Source organism: Amblyomma americanum, chromosome 1 (genome assembly GCF_052857255.1).
Source record: "Amblyomma americanum isolate KBUSLIRL-KWMA chromosome 1, ASM5285725v1, whole genome shotgun sequence".
NCBI classification, from domain to species: Eukaryota; Metazoa; Arthropoda; class Arachnida; order Ixodida; family Ixodidae; genus Amblyomma; species Amblyomma americanum.
This window is the reverse complement of record NC_135497.1, coordinates 66,985,568-67,007,025: the sequence shown is the minus strand read 5'-3', so window position 1 is coordinate 67,007,025 and position 21,458 is coordinate 66,985,568. Positions and strand designations below refer to the sequence as shown.

General features: G+C 43.5%; 1 protein-coding gene across 2 annotated transcripts in view; it reads left to right on the top strand.

The window, feature by feature from the left end:
• Window positions 1-21,458, top strand: part of Rrp5 (Ribosomal RNA Processing 5) — an 88,706-nt gene that overhangs the window by 26,849 nt on the left and 40,399 nt on the right. For both annotated transcript variants that reach the window (XM_077645785.1, XM_077645786.1), the window contains exons 12-22: window positions 556-597; window positions 674-718; window positions 2,698-2,886; window positions 6,122-6,196; window positions 6,274-6,369; window positions 9,222-9,435; window positions 10,912-11,037; window positions 13,693-13,820; window positions 16,045-16,214; window positions 19,245-19,584; window positions 21,083-21,204. In XM_077645785.1, coding sequence (XP_077501911.1) covers window positions 556-597; window positions 674-718; window positions 2,698-2,886; window positions 6,122-6,196; window positions 6,274-6,369; window positions 9,222-9,435; window positions 10,912-11,037; window positions 13,693-13,820; window positions 16,045-16,214; window positions 19,245-19,584; window positions 21,083-21,204 — 1,547 coding nt within the window. The remainder of the gene's footprint in view (window positions 1-555; window positions 598-673; window positions 719-2,697; window positions 2,887-6,121; window positions 6,197-6,273; window positions 6,370-9,221; window positions 9,436-10,911; window positions 11,038-13,692; window positions 13,821-16,044; window positions 16,215-19,244; window positions 19,585-21,082; window positions 21,205-21,458) is intronic.

Here is a 21,458-nt window from a genome sequence, read left to right as displayed (position 1 = left end):
GTGTCCCATTGTAACCTGTTATGATGATGCTGCTCCTGGGAGGGTCATATACATGGCTTCAGTGTCCGGGTCAAACCAAAAGGACTGCTTGGTGCAAACTTGATGCTGTGAGGACCGTAACTCTTTTGATGACTAGTGAATTTTGAGCACAAACAGCAAGCATCTGGCTCAGGTGTCCTGTGCCAAGTGAAAATAATGGGAGGCATCTATTTCATTCCTTTTGTGCTGTTGAGCTCGGATATGTCATCCCACCAGATATGGGTAGTAACGGCTTTGCTAATTATCACTTGCTGTCAGTTACGCTGCATACAGGGGTATTTGAGAAGCCTATGTTCGAACATAATACTTAAGAAAACTGTTCCTCTCGGGAGGTTTAAAAATATATCTAATATTAAAATTTGTTGCTGTCAACTTATGGCTGTTACTCGTGCATAAAGCAGTCCCTGATTGAACATGCAAGGCAAGCGGTACTTGTGCAAACAATGGCAGTGTTCCAATGATCTTCGTGGCCATTATGAAGGGGCGGTGCTAGCATGAAATTTATTGATTTTTCAGCTGACGGCAAAAGGTGAAGAGGATAAAGAGGAGTCTGTGGAGGTAACTGCTCCATTTCAAAATCTCCTGAAGCACACTGGCAGGGATCGGTATGTTGAATTGATTCATTTATTTTCAGCCAGTGAAGAGATCATTGAAACCTGGCGCTCCAGAAGTGGGAATGGTAAGTAGGCAGGCATGTTATGAAATATTTATGTATGGTGTATGTCCAGTAAAATCTTAATGATACGAATTTTCTGGGAGTGGGGAAAATTGTCATTAACCTTTTGGTGGTTGCTGCAGAGATCGCGTGTGCAAGCACCATACTGAAAGTAGGCGCTTGCAGGGAGGTTTATTCTGAACTTCTCCATTAATGTAAGGGAGGTTCATTGTTCCATTCTGAAGCATCACTGATTAAAAAAAAAATACCAGAGGAGCGCGCTTTCTGTAAAAAAAAAAAAAAAAACTCAAAGGGTCAAATATTTTTAATATAAAGCAGGCCAAGGTATGAGCACAAAAGTGAAGTAAAGGCCTGCTTTTTGTTTTTGTGAGTTACTTTTAAGTAAGAAAAATTTGTAGAGTTCATTTCTCATTTAGAACTTTTTTTTTTTTTAATTTGCTTCATGTTATGTATGTAAGTGCTTGTGCACATGATATTATCCATCCTGCACAGGCTCGTGGAACACATCACAAAACTTTCGAAGGAACTATCATTTCAGCATTCTTATCCTGCAGCTAGCACACTGTGATTAAACTTCAAATTCTTCCAGCTTTCCGTGGCCGAAGTTTTTTTCGTGCGTTCTGGAAGGCTGCTGTTCAGGCCTGAAAATTCACACCTGTGAAAGGAGTTATTGAGACAATGGCTTTGGGTACACAAAGCCATGACATAGTTATAGTAGCATTCAAGTTTGTTGCAGTTATTGCTGTGGCTGGTCCTGAGTGCCTGCTGGTATATATATGGTCGCTTGTCAGTTCATGTAATCTGGCATCCCTAGAAAGTATGTATTCATTCCATCCTGCAGTGGAATGCATTGTGTGGAATACATATTACCCAGGGGTTTCCAAATATCCATTTCATTCCAAAATTTGGGTTAACTCAGGTCATATGATTGAGATTCCACTGCATATATACCAGAATATTTTAGGTAGGGAGAGGAAATAATTTACTTGGAGAGGTCAGGTGCATTTAAGTAAACTTGGGCACATATCACCAGCTGTAGCTGCCACGGTGGCTCAGTGGTTATGGAGCTCGGCTGCTGGCCTGAAAGATGCATATTTGATCCTGGCTGCGGTAGTCAAATTTCGATGAAGGCAAAATTCTGGTGGCTCGTGTACCGTGCGATGTCATGTCAGTGCACGTTAAGGAACCTCAGGTGGTCGAAATTTCCGGAGCCCTTCACTACAGCTTCCCTCGTAGCCTGAGTTGCTTTGGGATGTTAAACCCCCGTGAACCATTCACCAGCTGTGTCCTGCAATGTTAAATACACTGATGAACAAATTTCAGTCGTAATAGCCAGCAGTATACATATATGTTGGTTTGGTTTAACGTCCCAAAGCGACTCGGGCTATGAGGGACGCTGTAGTGGAGGGCTCCGGAAATTTCGACCACCTGCGGTTTCTTAACGTGCACTGACATTGCACAGTACACAGGCCTCTAGAATTTTGGCTCCATCGAAATTAGAGCACTGCGGCCGCTATCAAAACCAGGTCATTCGGGCCAGCAGCCGAGTGCCATAACCACTGAGCCACCGCAGCGGGTCTACTGTATATATTAGGGGTACATGAAATTTTGTAGTACGATATATTACCCATGGTACTTCACAGAGCGCTTACTTGCCCTTGGAATATCTATCAACAAACTGAGCTTGTATTTTGTGATTTTAGCCGGTACACAAACTTGGCTAGGGTGGTGACAAAGTAAAGAAACAATGACCCTGGTGTTATGTGAGTAGAAAATAGTTGTTGTGAACATTTTGTATCTATATTGTGGTGTAATGAGTGTCTTGTATCGGAATAAAACCTACTCTGAGTTATATTCATATTGGTGTGTATCTTTGGTGCACCTCTTATTTCATTCGGGTTCTTTTGGTAGCCCTCTTTGTGCTTTTGATAGTGTGGTTGAATTTTCTCTTTGGTGTTGAATTTTGTCCTCTTCTGTTGCAGATTGTCTCTGGAAGCATTGAAGCAAGAGTGGACGACGGCTTCACTGTGTTACTTCGCACTGGGGAACGTGCATCTCTTCCCAGGCGGCATTTGTCAGACACAGAGTCGCACTGTAGTCGCCTGCAGCGCTTTCTTCCAGACCGATGCAGCCTCGCCAATCTTGTGGTTTTCAATTCGGCAGAGCATCTTGTATCCTTGCTGTTGCGCGGTGTTATGCGAGCACCTTGGCACGACTCTTGAGGGCCCTGTTGTGTTTTTAAGGGGAGCATAAAATTATGTTTACTGAGGTTAAGGAAAGCTCGCAAGAGATCGGTGTTCCATCACTCGTCACCGCACAGCCGGAAAACATTTTAAGCTAGCTTCATTAACACCAACGATAATGATTAAAAATGTGTTTCTCCTCTCCCCCCCTCAACTCGTATGGCCAGCAGAAGAAGCAGAGATAGTACTACGGCTCTGTTCCACTAGAAACTTCATTGCGTCGATGATGTCATGACTGCTCGACAATGTCTTCTTGTCCTTGGAACAAAGCTCCATTTCAGACAGACCAATCAAGCCTCGAAAGCTGCTGCTCCACAATGAGAAGACTAGTATGCGGTCCCAGGGACCTGTTTGCTAATCTAGCTAACCATCTAGAGTTTATCTGCTTAATACGAACTGTTTCTAAGACTAACTTTCGCCGACAAACTATGGCGATCCCACGCAACGGCGCTCACTGGGCGTCTGCGCGGCAGTGTTTAGGAAAGTAAAGCTAATAAAATGTTTCTACGCTAAAAAGTGTCACCCCTCCCCCCCCTCCCCTCCCCCAAAATGGCTTCCACACACCTTCGCGCAAAACTATGGGGAAGCAGTCTTGCAGGACCACGCTCATTCTTGGGAAAGCTTTCTTGTCGGGGCAGAAAAAGTAGGGCAACATCACACTTGTGCTGGCACTTATTGACTTGGGGCTCCAGGGCCATATTTTCAACTGACATGTTGTCATAACGCATTACCATGGTGCAGAGATTACCAGATATTGGCGCCACGTGCTTTGCCTGCAGCGTACAGATAGACACGTGATGTGCCTGCTTGTGGTGTTGGTAACAGCTATGGTCCCTTCTGGGACCTTCTAAACACTCGGAGCAGGATGGGAAGGGAAAGCTAAAATAAAGAAAAAGTTATGCACGAATAGCAGCTGTTGTCGGATATAGTGTGAGAAAAGAGACGCTGAAAAAAGAAAAATATACCAATGGCATTTTCAAGTAGGGTAATGTCAACTTGTTTCATGCTTTCAGTCTTCAGCTTATACTTTGTGCATGATGCTAATTGCCCTGTTTGCAATTATCCTTTCTCAAACAGGCTATTTTATTCATTGTTTCCAGATGACATATATATGGACACACCTAGCATATTGACGCATCTTTTTTCAGGGGCACTTAAATTAAGTCAATTACGCAATCTTCAGGGAACATGTATCTTGTGTGCTGATTCTAAATGTCTTTTAATTTCATGTTAAATAAGTCTTGTGCACTTATGCAATGTTATGCAAGTCTTTTGGAAAAGGCATTTCAGAAATTTAAAAAAAAGTAATGCCATGCTTTTAAACAAGTTCCTTGCAGCTAATTTTCTCTGTCCAAACACGCGTCATGGACATGCAGCACACAAAAAAAGAACAAAACGCCTACTTTGATAGCTTAGTAATGAACTTCCCTCCTTTTTTTTTCACCTCGCATGAAATTTATCCGTGGTTGAGCTGGGTCAAATTAGGCTGTCGTCAAATTTTATATCTTCAGTAAATTACATCTGCCATTTACGAGATAAGGAGACACACTGTTACCAAATCCCGAGCCTAGCAAGAAACGCCAAAATGGAGAAAGAGCATATGCTTTAAAGGGACCATGAAAGGATATCTACAGAGGTCAGGAAAAGCACTGCGCAAGTGATCAGTATTTCATCACACGTTGCCACATCACAAAAACTTTCAAGAAAAAATTGAAGTGGTGCTACTTTTCTCCCCCGTGAAGTCATACATTTCAACACACACAATGAGAAGGCTCGCCCAGATTCCCCACTCTATGCAAGCGGGTGTAGTGACGCAAGGTTGTGTGGTGAGGTGTCGCCCTAATCGATTGTGAGCAGATTTGTTGCATTAAAGTATGAGCATCAAAATCATTTCAAGGTCCTTTTAAGATGTCATAGGAGTGCTTTGTGGTATCTGAGCATAGGTTGTTTGCAGATCCTGTGCTGTTTTCTGTAATGTGTGCTTTTGTATAGCAGTTGGGGAAGTCACGTTCCTTGCAGCGCTATGGAAGGTAGACATCCTCAGCCAATCAGGAGAGCACATTAAACATGTTTCTCCGCAACCTGTTGTCTGCTTGCGACATACACAGATATGGTTTGTAAGGGGCCTAAATCGATGCTGACTACGTACCACATGCATATGCATGCTTGCATATGCTAAGCACGAGCATTTTGCGGGATGTTGCGTTATTGATCACATTAGTTTTTTAATTCAGTGCATGCAAACGGAGACGCGACAATAAGCTCAGCCCAGTGGTTCCATCTGGTTGTTAGAATGGGAATCATTTTTGTCAACAAACCGACGCTCCGCGTAGGACTAGAAGCTGCAGAATCTCTACTCAAAATAAAAAAAAATGGAGTCTCTTAGCTCATATGTTTTGTTGTAGGCTAGATGAGGCGAAGCAGAACCCCAGTGGCCCATTTATGGCCAGTAAACGTGCTGAAAACGGCAGTAACAATGATGCATTCAGTCCGAGGCGAAGGGTCCTGTTTCGAAGAGGGCTGCCATTTCAGAAACTATGTTTGAACGTATGCAAGAGTCTCACATGCTAAACTTGGCAAATTGCATACGTAACGCAAGCACACATTAAGGCTCGATATGAAATAGCGTTTGGCACATGCTCACTTTAAAGCACGCTATCCCATATAGCCTATGCCTATTTTATATTAGCACTACATTCTGCAGCGTAGGAACGTCGCCTGTGCACTCATCGCAGCTTTGGTAGTGCTGCAAGGAACTACTGAGATGAAGTATAGGTGTAGTTTTTTGTGCGCCCTTTCTGACACACTCTACTCGTCCTTTATTCCCTGCATTGGTGTGATTATGTTTTGTATGTTTTCTTATTTTCTATGTGTTTATACAGGTGTGTATGGCTACCTATATAAACATGCATATTTGGACCAAAAACTAGCTTGTGGCTATGGATCCAGACAGTGTTTCAAAATTTTGCACAGTACAGTGAAGTCTTATGAATTAGTCTTCTCCAGTTTATTCAGGCTGACGCTTTGGTCCAGTCAGCATCCATTGTGTTTGAAAGGCTTTCCTTAATTTGAACAAATTTTCTGTTTCCTCCAAGTTTACTCTGTATATTACTTGAAAGAAAAAAAAAATGGTTATAAAGTTTCTTTGACCTCAAACCTTCAGGTTGTATCACGGAAAGCATCGCTTGTGAATGCAGCTCACAGAGGGCTGTTTGTCTCTGGTATCGAAAACATGGAGGTGAGTACTTGCAGTACCAGCATGTGTTGTTGTGGCCGACTAAACTGTGTGTAACACATTTTTCAATGTTTTTTCAGCCGGGCACTCTTGTATTTGGTGTGCTGCTGTCCTTCGTGAGACATGGCATGCTCCTCGAGCTGCCTGCAGGCATCCGTGGTTTTGTCCCCCTCAAGGTAGGTGCAGGCCATATTCATTTTGGTAGATGGCATTGGCGTCCCTGTATAGCTGTTTCTTTAAACAGCAAGAGCTAAGTGCTGGGAATGAAAAAAAGAATTTGCAGATGGCACATGTGGACCTGATATTGCCAGTGCATTTTACTAATAATGCACGGTTTATATACATGATTTAACACAATTTTCCATATGGAGCACTGTTAATTTACATGTCCTACCAACCCCGTCCGGGATAATTTTAGGACAAGCATGTGAAGCCTTGACAGGTGTATGTAATACATTGAAATGAGCCAAAGTTAGCAACATGCTAGTGTTATTGTAAGTAGGCGTGTGCGAATATTCAAAATTTTCTTTTCAACTAGTGAATTGAATATCCTCTTATTCAGTTCACTAAATGGACCAGATAGTGCATGTTCAAATAATTCAAAGTGAATTCAATTTGTTCTCAAGCTCTTGTTTACTTTTCGAATAATTGGAATGAAATTTGAATAAGGCATACCGTAATTTTCTTTGACTACTTTTTCGAAAACGGCCCACTCTGATGTTGCGCAGCCGGCTGTCACGATCAGTCTGCACGAGATGAAAGGTCCAGCACCTTGACGTGGTTCATTTGTGTGGCGGCATTCATAATGCTCATGCATGGCCTCCTCTATGAGTGCTCGACTCTGCAGGGCTTGGGCAGCTTTAGCAAACAGTCTTGATGCCCGATCTCGGAGGCCTTAGCTCATGCATAGCTCATGCCTTTCTTACGTATTGAGATGTGGCTTTAGTTCATTTGTTGTCGTCATCAGTAGCAAGACATAATTTTCATATGTGTGACATCACAGTCGTGAAGTGAATATATGCTAACTTAATTAAAAAAATTCAAGGAGGCACTTAAGACAACTTAACGTGCGGTAATGTGAAAGCATTTGTGCTTGTATTATGACTGTTCGGTCTCCTGTTGTCAAGCAAGAAGTAAATTTACCGGAAACATACTTTTGTACTAATGTTGACGCTTGTTGACGTGGAGCCCAATCTCATTAGCATGTATGTTGCTGTGCTTGGCTAAATAGAGGTGGAGTCCGCTGTGGTGCTACATGCACGCAATCTGCTGGGCCAGCTTCGTACATTTTGAGGGGGGTTTTCAGTGGCTGCCGCATGATGGCGCTACGACACGCCAAGCAAAAAGTAAATTTACTGGAAACATATTTTTGTACTAGGTCAATTGCGACATCTGTAATTTATATGCTCATAATTACTCACGTACGCCTCAGTACATATCTCGCAGATGCGTTTCTAAGACAACTGTGCATTCACTAGACGAGTCTTTATTCAGCTGCAAACGTTGAGCCGTCGTGGTGCAATGGAATTGTCCCATTCTCTCGCGCCGCATGCCCGGGATCAATTCCCGCCTAGGCCCCCCAATTTTTTTTTTTTTCAGATTTTACTTCATTGACAGTTCACACTTTGCTCGATTATGGATTGGATTAGATTGTGGACTATAGTTTGGCTTGTTGGATTATGCATTGGATAGTGGATTACAGTTAAACTTGTTGGATTACGGATTGGCTTGCTGGATGCCTACGGATTGTGGATTGGCTGTGGATTGGCGAAAAAATGTGACGCATCCTGTCCAGGCCACTCATGAGGCAAGAAATGCTTTCGCCTTGATATATAAAGTCAGTATATGCCGTATAAACGCGTGTAAGGGCCGCACTTTTTTCCAGATTTGAGGGCCAATTCTCGGGGTGCGGCCCATACACAAGATTTGCGAAAGATTTTTTAAAAGTAAAAACGCTCCAGTCAGGAAATTAGTGGCATTTATTCTACGCTCAATCGGCACTTGCGGTGTATTCTGACTCTGAGCTGGTGCTGCGCTCTGGTGCACGCTGATCCCACAAGAAGTCGCGCAGCGCACCCACTGTCAACGTGTAGTCGTTGTTCTGCGCTTCCATCACTTAGCAGAGCAGCTCTTTTTCCAGTTCCGGAAACATTGCTCGGCTTGCCTTGGAAAGCACGCTTTTTGCAGCTTGTGTTCCTCAATGCATCCTTTTGGTTGTACCTTCGTCGGACATACTTCTTGGCCGCATCAAATTTCCTTCCCGCCGCACGCTTGACATGTTCTACAGCCAACTCCCAGCCGTGTAGCTATTAAGGTGCTTGCCCATCGCGCTAAAGCTACAATGCTCGGTGGCAGTATGCGAAAGCCACAACTATGGTGAACTACCAAGCTACCACAACTCTCGTGCCTTTAACAGCCACAAAACGCTGGAGCTGATCATACTGATGCCGATATGGATAGCGGGAGCTCGGGCGGAGTAAAAAGTTGACGATGGTGATTATGACCCGCGGCCTCTGGCGCCATCCGTGGGCGGCACCTGGAAGCTCCTGTGTGCATGTGTTGCCTCCACGATCAAGCGTGCCGTTGCTCGCAGCCGGAGCTGATCGTGGAGACCACGGTGCGTGCATTTCGAAGGCTATTCCCGCGTGGGTCGTGGAAAGTTTGGGCGTGGCCCTTGCATGGATATTATTATTTTTTAAAATATTTTGTTTGTGAAAACAGCCTGGGGCCCATACACGAGTGCGGCCCTTATGAGTTTATATGGTACTGCTTGTGTTGTGGGATACACATCTTTTTATCTTTGTATCTTTTTACAGCTTCAGCTAGAACTGTTTGGTAGTTAGGTAGTACTCAGCATGCAAAAATACAGTGTGTAAGTGCACCGTTTGCTGTTAGTTGGTACTTAAATGGGACTACACGTGTCCTAAAAAGGGTTGAAGTTTTGCCGAGAGTAATGCCGCTTGTCATTGTTCATATGCTGTAATCTGTTGTCTAATGGCGCCGCTTTATTCATTTTGTTACGAAACAGGATGTTGCTGATGAATTTCTGAGTGACGCATCCAAATCGGGCTTTGTGATTGGCCAGTGTCTGGTAGCCAAGGTAACCAAAGTGAACTCTGAGACACGCCAAGTCTGGCTAAGTACAAGCATGCGCAACTGTGGGGGTGAAATGGGCATCCGGGGTACCATGGAGTCCTTGGCAGCACAGCTTGGCGACGAGGAACTCCTTTCGAGGTTGGAGCGTAAGTTGTTTCCTTCTTATTCATTTCAGTGCTTTTGCTCGAAAAACCTGAGAAAACAAATTGACCCTTTGTAATCATTGGTCCAGTACCTTGCAACACCAGAAAACAGCCATTTTGGCAATGTGTTGGGCAGTGCCCACTAAGCTCTTTTGCTCCTGTTCAGTTAAATGCAATTTTTTTTTAACACATAAAATGTTGATAATCACCCTGTCAAGAGGGCTGCATGATCAGCTTCCTTGCCTTTCTTTCAGCCCCTAAGTGCCTAGCTACTTCACTGGGAGAACCTGGGTTGGACCGTTTTCTATGGTGCTCGACAGCTTTCCTATTCGCGCCTAGTCGTTTAAAGCCATATTTAAAAAGTTAAATAATTTCAACTATAGTTATTAAGGAGGGATGAGGGGATCGGAGCAAACTTTTATTTTTTTACTTGGAGTGATGAAATTTGGCAGACAGGCTTGAAATAGCATCAAACAGACAGCTACAAAGTTTCACAATGATATCTTCTGTAGTTTTTATTTTATCATTGTTTATATGTTGATCACATGTTGCTTGCTCGTGGAAAGCCTAGCGTGACAGCAAAATGGGTTATGGGTCTGTAAATGTTTAATAGTTACTAAGAAGTATGGCCTAAATCAAGATTCTCTTAATTTCTTTTTAAATTTCTCTGCTCTTTTTCTAAATGACATAGTATGCTCCTTCTCTTTGTGTTTAGAATGTATCATGCTCCAGTTATTGTATGTATCATGCTCCAGGTGAGCCATAACGGTAAATCTGAGACTGTCGTGACGTAAGGCACATTTCAGCAGTTACAGCAAAACAAACGGGATTAAAATCCATGCTCCCATTGCCGTGCTATGCTTTCCATGAGCAAGGTGATAAGCTCAAAACAAACTTTTGAGAAAACAAGCCTGAAAGTTCTAAACTAGCCACACTGTGTATGTGTAGATGCTCACAAATATATTTATTTGGACTGCTTAGAGTTTATTTTTGGGTTAAATATTTCAGTACATACAACATAGAGTGTTGTGCATACCAAAAGGTGTACTTTTCAAAAATCGACTTTTTTCACTATTTTTGCCATCTGATCCCCACATCCCCCCTTAAAACAGACAAAACGAAAAAAGTACTGGCAGGCAGTTTACATAACCTAACAAAATCCACTTGATTTCAGTTTTGAAGAAAGCTTTGGTTTTTTTAAAACTCTTGGTTCTCTTAGCTGCTGCATCCTGTATATTGTTATGGTTGGTATATATGCAAAAATGTGTTTTGTTTGCTCATAGGCAGTGTTCACATTTCATTGTGGCCTGGCAGTACAGTGGAACTGCATCTAATGAAGCACTGTGAATTTTCAATCTCCTATAGCAGCTTGTCCCAAATCACTGATTTGATTATTTCAAATCTGTAATCATTTGCATTTTCACTGTTAAAAATTTGACTGTGCATGCCTTGTGATCTTTGCATGCTTGCTCTTTGCAGAAAGTGTAGTTCCAAGTGTCTCAAGCATCGTCAGAGTGACGGTTCAATATGTAGATGAAGAGGACAAAGTCATCCATTGCTTGATTGCAGACAGTTCACTCCTTGCAACTGCTGCAACTGTGCCTGGTTGGTGACATTTTCAAATTTATCACCTCTGAATCTCTCACTTGTGCTCTGAATATTAGTTGTCTCATCAGCATCCTACTTTTATGCAAAAGTTGCAGGCTGCTTGTGTAATATTCGTATCTCTGCACTAACTTTCAGAGTTTTACATGCACTTTGGTTTCTTTATTTTTCTTCTGAAGTAGTTCAATTTAGTTGCATCAGATAGAAAATGAAGAGAATGCATGGGTTGGTGCAAAGTCCAGGTGTGAAAATGAACCTGCCGCTGTGGGAACAGCGCTGTTGCCGCCATTCAATGGGTCTGAGGCTAAAAGGCAAAGATAGTGATAAAGAGAGGAAGAATATAACGGACAGTCAAAGCAGGCGCTCCATCGGCATTAGCTTTCATAATTAGGCCCAGAGACTAGAGATGAAAACCAGCCTTGGAACTGGTGAGGCTTTATTGTATAGTAAACTGCGACGCAAAGGTCACCTTCGAGTAGCACACAAGCCTACAAACATGATGGTGCTTTCTCTATGTGTTCCAAAAGACCGGCCACAGCATTGTTTACAAAATTCTTTGCACCGTATGCTACGCGGGCTACATTGATAAAACAAACAAACCTGAAAGATTAAATTCGACAGCAATAAAGTGACGTCTGCAACTTCACAATAAAACGCAACTTGGTAACCGAATATTCCATAGACACAGACCAAAGGATCAGCTTTGAGGAAACCACTGTCCTTGTAACCAAAACAAATTACCAAAAAACCCTCTTACTTGAATCTTGGCATATTCAAACGACCCCAATCAGTGTCGGCCACACAAGGGGAAAACCCCCCTGTGTATGCGCAGAGACTTCGCTCTGTAGCCCACAGAAGAAAAGACTCCAAGGACTATATCCGTGACTCATAGCTGTAACCCCATTGTTAAGGGGGGAGCCTGGTCTTGAAAAAAAAAAAAAAAATTTTATTAATGAAGTCGCAGGTAAGAAATCTTCAGGGAACATGTATTTTCGTCTGCCGTTTCTAAATATGTCATTTAATTTCATGTGAAACAATTCCTTGCACACTTATGCAATTTTTATGCATGTATTTTGTGAAGAGCTTTGAAAAAATTTTGCTGCGGGAAACTTGCTGATATGTATGCCATTGGGTTCTCTTGATACCAAGGAATGCAATAAGGGTAAAATTGTCTTCCTGCCTATCATAGAACTTAAGTTATAGGGTTTTGAAGTTGTCACCTCAGAAATGCGAAATGCGAATTTCTTAAGTATGACTACATTAATAAAATTTTGTTTTCAAGACCAGGCTCCCCCTTTAATGTCCTCAACCTGTCCCCAACCCTTCACATCGCCGCATTCATTCTTCCTCCAGTCTCCCCTGAAGAAGGAACTGAGCTGGCTCTGAAACATTGGGATTTAAATTAAAGTTTTGGTTGGAGATGCGTTACAGTTTACTATAAGTTATCAAACTGAACCAGAAAGGAAATTTTCAAAATGTTTATTTTACTTTATACATAGTATGCACCCTGCGATGACTGGCTGGCTCATTTAGATCTGCAGATCAGCAAGATTTGGCTTATTTATTTGAAATGAACTTTGTACGCAGGTTCTACAGGTGTTATGTGGCTCTTTTCATTTTAGTAGCTTTTTTTTTCTTGGGAAAGAAGCTTTGGTTTCTTTGCCATTACAGCATAATTTTGCTTAGTTTGTTTCTCGATTTGACACATTTTGAAAAAAAAAAAAAAAAACCTTCAAGTGCTCTGCACACCAATGCTAAATAAAGCAAAAGCAACTTCATTGCTATGTCTGGTTGACTTGGGCATTTAGAAAGTGTTTTCCAAAATGGCCGGAGACTTGGCTTTGTCAAGTGGTGTACAGACCTTGGATATGTGAAATTTTTGAAACCTGTGAACCTATTGCACTGTCTCCTTGCCGCCGTCGGGGTTTTCAGTACATTGCGAGTGTGCTACATGAGCTAGTAGTGCACTCCATCTGTTTTTGATATAAAAATTAACCGTGCTACTGCTGCTACCTACTGCAGTTATATCAGTGGGGGGATTTTCTAACATGTACGGTCTGCACTGCAAGCCACCTGTAGTGTGGGCAGCTCTGCGAAATGGGAGTGGTGTTGGCAGGCGCTGTTAAAGTCGCCAAGTGCAATCAGGCCTTTTCACATAGCCTCATGGTGCATGTGTGCCCCTCCTTCTCTGCCCCCCACTGGTTGAAAGCAAAGCACCATTTTCTGCTGATTGAACACGTGGGCAGAATGTTAACTTATTTCACTGTGCTGCAAGCTGCCTGCTGTATAAGGAGCAAGATAAGACATGTTGGCTTCGGAGCTCTCTGAGGCTAGTAAAAATCAGAAAAGTGACACAAATATCAGTTGCTGCAGAAGAGTGAGAAAAAGACGGTGAAAAAAAAAAAACCTGAATAATGTTATTTTCAAGTAGAATAACAAGAGGCTGTTTCGTACCCCCAACTCTTCCGCTCACTTCATTCATAGTGCAATAAATGTTCCATTTTCTCACTTTTTTTGTCACTTTTCTTGCTCACTTCAAGTTAATGAATAGAGTCTACTGTATTTTGTTAGTTTCTTCTTGTCCCATAGAGCTTGCAAACTAGCTTCCTTGTGTCTGGTCACATTTGTTGATATTGATATTTTATGTGTGTTTAGGCAGGAGCATCACAAGTGGAAGCACACATGAGGCCGTTGTTTTGTGCTGCAGTCCTGAGCAGTCGGCTCTTGAGCTCTCCCTTGACCCTCAAGTTGTGCGGAGTATCAACACAGGCAGGAAAAGGAAGGTAGTGCCTTGTACTTCAAGTTTGTCTTTGTATGGTTGCTATTCTTGTGGCTACCTTGATGTTAATTTGTGGGTTTTCCTTTAAGGTGCACATACAAATTGGGTTGTGATCAAACAGCTTGTTTTTGACAATTGTCTTACTGTTCTAAAAAAATTGTGCTGTTCAAGACAGAGCATTCACAAACGTCATCAACTGGCCTCAAGCAGGCTGTGTGCATATTTGGCATGTATGTGGTCTAGCTAGGAATGCCAGTTTCAAATAAGAGTTTGCTTTGTGGTATTGTCTACTTACATTTACTATGTACAGTAATCCCTTGTTATAACAAAGTCAGCAGGACAGCAAAAAAATTCGTTATAAGCGGTAATTCTATATAAGCAACTACCCGAGAAAATCTAAAGCAGTCGAGCTTTAATTGCGCCGCAACTGCGAGGAAGTCAAAATACAATGTATTCAGTGAAGCAAAACTTAATCAGGTGCAAGAAAGGCAGTGAGCTTTGGCTGTTTCAAGTTCTTACAGGGCGCATGCAACCCCTGCTCTAACCTGACCAAGCATTGCACGAGGGTGCAGTCGCCGCCCATGCATTCAACCTTCGGGGTATTTCGAATCGCGTAGGCAGTAGTGCTTTTATGGGGGGGGTCACGGAAGACTACGAGAGTATCACGCTGGAAAGCGCCGCAAATGCCATCGCTCGAGTCTGAGATTGTGTTTGTTGTGCTTAAAAAATGATTAGCCGTTCATTGTGGGTACGCAGCGCAATCGTGAAAACTGAACGGTTTTGCAGTAGGGGCTTTGCATGATTACTGGGCAATTTTTTCCCGAGGTGTGCAGCTGTGAAGTTTGCAAAACGAGTTTGTCGGCAAGAGTTTTTCGGCGCACAGTTGTTGACGACACAGTGCTTATTCTACGGTTCGAGTGTCGGTGTTCGTGCAGCGTCGCGTCCGCACTGTCGTCAAATGTCTAGGAACAAAATTCAATGACCCTACCACACATTTAGACTGTTTGTCTAGTTGTATGGCGTGAATCGACCATGACCGGCTCGAGAAAATTGCCGGGGAAACATAGTTGTGTTGACCTCCCATGTTGACAGCCTGACTCGCCGCTGGCGACGCTCGGGTTTTTCGTGTTCGGCAAGTTATCGGTCGATTTGCATCGTCAAAAGTGCAACGAAGCTAGGGGTGGTGTTTCATTGTGACACAGGCCTATTATGGCGAGCGGCAAGCAAATTTCTAGGCCGGCTTCCCCAAAGTCATCTTCCCGATTTGTTAACCTAGCTTTTCGTGTCGAACATGGCAAAAGGCATGCGACCAGCAGTCGCTTGCGACCAGGCAGTAGCTCGACAACACTGTTGCTCACTCTTGCAAGTGCGACCTGCGGGTCGTCTTCTTGTTTGAAGTGAAAACTCTTGGGAATGACGTTAGTGCGCTTTCGAGAGTTTTGTCTGCTCTAGCCAATGTGAAACAATTAGGCTTAGCAACGACCACGGCAGCGAGGGTGCAGCTCAGTTCATTTCGCAGCGTGACCACGGTCGGCGTTGTTGCCCAAAGCTCGGCTGGCAAGTGGCGACTGGACACTTATTTTGTGCTTTTTGGCATGTTTCAGTACCAGAAGTGCTCTTTAGAGTGCTAAAATTTTTCTCATCAAGCTCACCGCATGGAATACTACGGCGCAAGTCTGCCCGCGGTCTTTTGGCCACTTTTCGGTATCTAAGAGTCCGTGGTTTTCTGGCATCGCAAAGCGTCAGGAAAACTTTATTTTCGTGTGGATTCTATCACGGGGGAGACCAGCGATGTGATTGTGACTGATTCGGGTGCGCTGCACCATGGAATTTGACAGCTTCCGTTCGCTTTGCTGTAAACAGCTGGGGGCACTTGGCACTCGCTTGGTACCCGTTACTGGGCAGGTCATCGGTCGTAGGTTTGGTACTTTTGTGGCCTGTTCTGTGCCTGCATGAGACTAATTCGTCGGCGGTATTAATTTGACAATGCATGCGCAAAAGAGTCGCGTGCTCGGCGGCGGCGATGCCTTCGCTCTGAGCGGGTCAAGCCCTTCGTGTGCTTCGAGTAATGCACCTTAAAATGCATGCGTTTGGGTCGGGACCGGGAGAAATTTCGAATAAAGCAATATTTCGAGTAAAGAGATTTGGTTGTAACGAGGGATTACTGTATTTGTTTGGAGTGCCTGTGATGATGCTGAAAGCCTCTCGTATTGCCCTGTCTATCATAGCCTGTTCAGCGACGCATCCAGCCTGGCCGAGTTCTACTTGTAATGCATAGCCACGTTGTCGTTCTTCTGCACTCTGGCCACCTCTGCCTGGTGCCTGCCAAGAGCCATCTCAATTCCACCTTCTGTCAGCCCTTTGTGAAAGGGGCCACAGTGTCTGTCTGGACTTGGAAGTAAGTGAGACTGCATGTTCATGGCTGCATGTTCTCAGCTCAGTTATGGGTGTCCCTTTGGCCTTGTTTCTTTATTGGGCTTTTTCTTTCATTCAGCTGTGCATCTTCACTACCTACCGAAATTGTGTAGTGTCCTTCATTTGAAGCAGAAGCTACTTGCTTGCAAAGATTTCTATGTACATAATTTGTGCTTCCTTGTACTTTGATAGAGGGTTTTCTAAAAAATTTCAGGGTGAGCTTTTGGACAAATGGGCTCTATTTCTGTTTCCTTTTTTGGCAGTGAAACATTACCAAAGCGCTTTGTCATTACACTGTCATTGACTTCACAAATTCTGGAACTTCAACTGGTGATTTCTCTGCAGTGAACCCATCTTAAGGGGGTAATGTAGAGTTTGGAGTGGTGCGAGGCCCATCTATTCACTTCAGCTACAAAGGTGCCTTGTTCAGGAATTCTTGGATATTGCATTGGTTTAGATGAATTCTCAGATGTTACGAACAGTGTGATGTCAGGTTCTTTGTAAAATAACCCGCTTAATATGAACCACTTTGCTTGTTTCTCTGCTAAGACAGCTTGTACAGCAACCATGGATCATTGCGACTTCGCATAGTGGTATTGCAGAACCAGATTATATCAAACTCTGTTAGATCAAATTATCCTTTATATCAGATAATTTCTGAACACCGTGACGCTACAGTGTGAATGTATAGAAAAATGTACGGCTACATCATACAAAAATTAGCAGTCACGTCCGATAGATTGAACTTTAGACAACACTGGTAGACTCAAGTAGCTGGCTTTCCCTCAACACATCTCCTAGAGTTAGGTTTCCCACATTCACCTGCGGGTGCTACCTGTGCAGTGGTGCTACCTTTGTGGTGCCCTTATTGATACCGTTCAAGAAGCAGAAACCATTGGGCCATGGTGTATTTCTAAATAATTTGTTCAAAAGTACCGTACATGTGTAATGAAAGTACAGTAGAAACTTAATGGTACGATCATGGCTTATATGAACTTCGGGATGCGAATCTCAAGATTTCCTGGCCGGAGTGCATTGTGTACAATAGGCAGAATTTCAGATGTTTCAAATGCTCTCCGTGCCACTATGGATATGGTATCTTTCTGCGGCGGAAAATTTTTAATTCCATGAGTTGCAAACAAAGAATCTGTAGTATTCCGTGGGAAGCCTTCCACGCGTTAACACATGTGGTCTTTCGCATTGCAGCCACTGTGCACTGTGCCTCAGTAGCCAGGGTTGTCGAGCAGTAGGCTTTTTCTCACATCTCACAACCCTGGTACTAAAAGGAGGAAGAGAGAAGGGAAAAAAGGCATAACACACACACACGCACAACGCTGTCACAATTTGTCACTCAATCCAGTCGCTCTCAAGTAGGAGCACCAACCGGAACACCTTTCTGGTTAACATCCCTGCCTTTCCCTCCTCCTGTTTATCTATCTATCTATCTATCACAGCCCTGGTGGGCAAGCCCAGTGTGGGTATCTCAAAGAACAGTGAAAAAAACTCAATCTATGATGTAGTTTGCTTCCAAATGTAACGCAAGGGGTTTTCTGAAACAGGCTCAAGAAAAAAATTGCATTACACTCTATATACTTGTGTAAGGGCTGCACATTTTTCCTTTTCCCGGTTTTGGCAGGTGCAGCGTTTTGCAGGATTGGCATTTTTCCATAAAATTTTTTCGACTGCACTGGAGCCACGATTACGAGTCCCCCTCTTATGCTGCAATGCACATTTTTATGATGAATTAGCGCAACACTGGTGGTTGCGCAGTTAGTGACATCGCTGTAAAAAAGAAATATTAAACAATTTTTCATTCATAGAATTGGAAAACCAAGAATGCCTTGACCTGTAGTATAGTTCTAGGAGTGCAACGAAACAAACGAGGTAAAAATAAACGGAAGTCGCTAAAAAATGAGGAACAAGCGAGAAAAATAATATCGAGAATAAGGCATTCAAAGTTGACCACCACATTTACTTCTCTTGAAGATAGCATGGTCGGAGTCCTTGGCATCCTTGAAAGCAGTGTTTCTTGGCTACCTCTTTCTGAGCCCGGCGTGCTTTCTGGCTGGTTGTTAGTCAGGTTTTGCATGCTAGCGACTGCGTACGAAGTACTTGGCTGCATATCCATGTTGTCCAACAAGCAAGCCACTTTCCCCACATGTGCTACCAGCTAAGCTTGAAGAGCTCGGGTGCGCATCGGTGACGCCCTCCATGATAAATTCACTCGCAGCAGCTCGCAGAGAGGTCGTCTCACCATTCTTGGCCATTGGCGACTTTCGCTTCCAGCTGCCATAATAATGCATCATTTTGTACTTATTTTTAAAGGATTGTTGGTCTGTGATCGCAGTAGTCCGAACCCAAAACCTAGACTTCCACTCTTTTATGGCGCTGCCAAAACAGTATAGTCTGAGAAAATCGGGCAAGCGTAGCCAACCGATCACAAGAGGCGATGCTGCTTCATAGGCTCCCTTGTGAAATCTACTGGTTGCTAGGTGCAGCCGCCCAGGAGACCAGTGTTGACGCGTGGCAGTCACACGGCAAGACCTGGAAACTTTTGTTTTTTTGCATCATTGCTTTTGGAGGTGGCATTGAGCTAGAATGGCAGATTTGAAGGGGAGGAAATAAGCTTTATGTGAAGGCCAAGACAGCTGCAATTGGTCGCGGTTAAAAAGTGCCCATTTTTCTACCATTTCAAGATATATATGGTATGCACCACCACATTTGGTAAAACAATTTTTTTTTTTTTAGTACTTCGCGATAGATTTCTGCTAAGAACAGTCCTTCGAACAGGTACTCAGACTTTTGAAAAACAGAATTTTTTTGTGCATTTTTGGGTGGCTTAGTGGTTATGGCACTCAGTTCCCAGCTGCGGCAGCAATTTCGATAGAGGCGCTTCCATTGCCTCCATCGATGGAGGCGAAACCACATGAAAAAAGCACCATGCACATTTTTATGCCTTGCTTTATTTTCATCATTTGTGCCACTAATCTATAGATCTTATTTCTTGCCACAGGGTGTGCGGAAACGTCTCTATTGGCTGCACAAAGGCCACTGCTGACCGACTGAAGCATATGGAAGCTGCTGATTTCATCTCCCAGGAGGAGAAAGCAGCATTGGCAAGCAATGTTGTGGTGCAACCAAGCAGGCATGACTTGCAGGCTGCAGGAGTCTCATTGGTTTCCCCAGAAAGGAATGGCAGCCAGTCTGTCGAGCAATGTGTCATTGGGGCGCAGCCATGTAAACGAAAAGGATTACAGTCTGAAACGATCAGTGAAAAAGATGCCCTTGAAGCTTGCAAATATGTGCAGTCGTATGACAGCAGTGCTGAAGCACCTGCACTTGAAGATGATTTGGTAAGTTTTTTTTTTGTTTTTGTATCATTGTTTAACATTTTGGCTGGGAGCAGTTATGCTTGCTCAGCTTAGCGACACTGTAGCAGGGCGCAGGTTAGACTGGCCTGGAGAATTTTATATTTTCCTCGGTAAAAGTCATGCCAACAAATTACACTATTGCTTAGGTAGTCATTTGGTTCAGGTTGAGAGCTGTTGGTTGGGTGGCGTAGCTAAGTCAGTCTGACTGTCAAAACAAGCTGCTGCACTGTTAAATTTGATTAACTTTCAAAAGTCATGAATTAGCTCTTAGTAAAGCAAATTTCAAACTAGTGGGCAGCTGCTTTTTGAGCTCTGCCAGCAAGTCTCTGTTTAGGGAAACTGTTCAAGTACCGTATTTACTTGAATGTAATACGAGTTTTTTCCCATATTTTTTTCCCTTAAAGTCTACCCTCGCGTTATAATCGAATACCGCACTTTTATTGCCCTAAAGCAGTGCTGCGGTGCAGCCATTTCAAGCCATCGGCTTGGTTTCGGTTTCCGCAGTTTTGCGATCTTATGCTGGCAACATGGGTACCACGGAAGCCAAATCCTCATCCATCCAAAGTCAAAGTGTTGTTCTCTGTCATTTTTTGTGTTTGTTGCGACCTCGCGCTCAGTTCATCAATGCATCGTGTTCTTGTGGCGTCGCTCGCGGTGTATTGATTCAGTGTGCACGATGGCAATGCGTCGTGCTCAGTACGATGGTCGTTTTAAGAGAAAAGCGATCCTGTTAGCTGAAGAGGTCGAGAATTCTGCGGCAGCTCGAAGACTTGACCTCAATGAGTCAACCATCCGCGGATGGCGGCTGCAGCGGGAGGGGCTTTTTAATAGTGCGCCCGACCACAAAAGATTTCGGGGGCCTCGCCACGGCCATCACGTTGAGCTGCAGAAAAAAGTGGCGGACTTAATTATCGAGCAGCACAACCGTCTCATGGGGGTCAGTGTCGAGCTGATCCATTGGAAAGTTAGACATTGCTCGGGAGATGGGAAGTTCTGAGCATCTCGTGGGTGGGCCCAAACTTTCATAAAGAGAAATGGATTCTCTCTGCGGCGAACAACATCGATGTGGCCGAAGTTACCGGGAGAATTCGATAGCTAAAAGGACTCCGTTTCCAAGAACTTGGCCTCCTAATGCGAGGAAGATGAATAAACATGTTGGCCACGATGTCTATTAAAGGTACTTTGTTTTGCGTCCTTAAACCTCGCGTTACATTCGTGGTTTTATTTTTTCCCGCTGGGCAGCATGTAAAGTCACCCCTCGCATTACATTTGTGGTCGTGTTGCATTCGAGTAAATACGGTAGGTACGAAGTATAGGAGTGAATGGAATGTCCTGGTACTTACCCAAAATTTTTATTTTGTGTATATGAGCACCAGTCAGCAAGTTTACTGTCGTAGCACATAAAGTGCAGCTAGCAAGTCATGTAATCTTTGCCTATAGTTTGCTGGCCACAATTGATACTTGCTTTGTGTATTTGCAGGAGAATGCTGCTGAAAGTGCATCTAGGGGTGAAATAACAACTATTTCTCAGAAACCTGGAAGAGGAACTAGTGAACAGTCATACAGCAGAGTGAAGGAAGAAATGCAGACTTATCGTGCTGTGTGAGTTTTTGGCATTTTTTTTTTCATGTTCAAGGTTTCGGATTTTGTGTCTAGAGCAGATTCAGCTTGTTTTTTTTTTTCATGTGAGGAGTTTTCATGTAAGGATGTAAGGAGTAAGCACTCAGCGTTAGCTGTGGTGTGAGAGCAAAAAATATTTAGCAGTGTGATCCTATTCGATGCTGGAGTGCTTCCTGCTTTCGAAGTGTGCACTGGTGCAGCCAGGCACGCAGTGGTGCTCTTATCGAGTGCTCAGC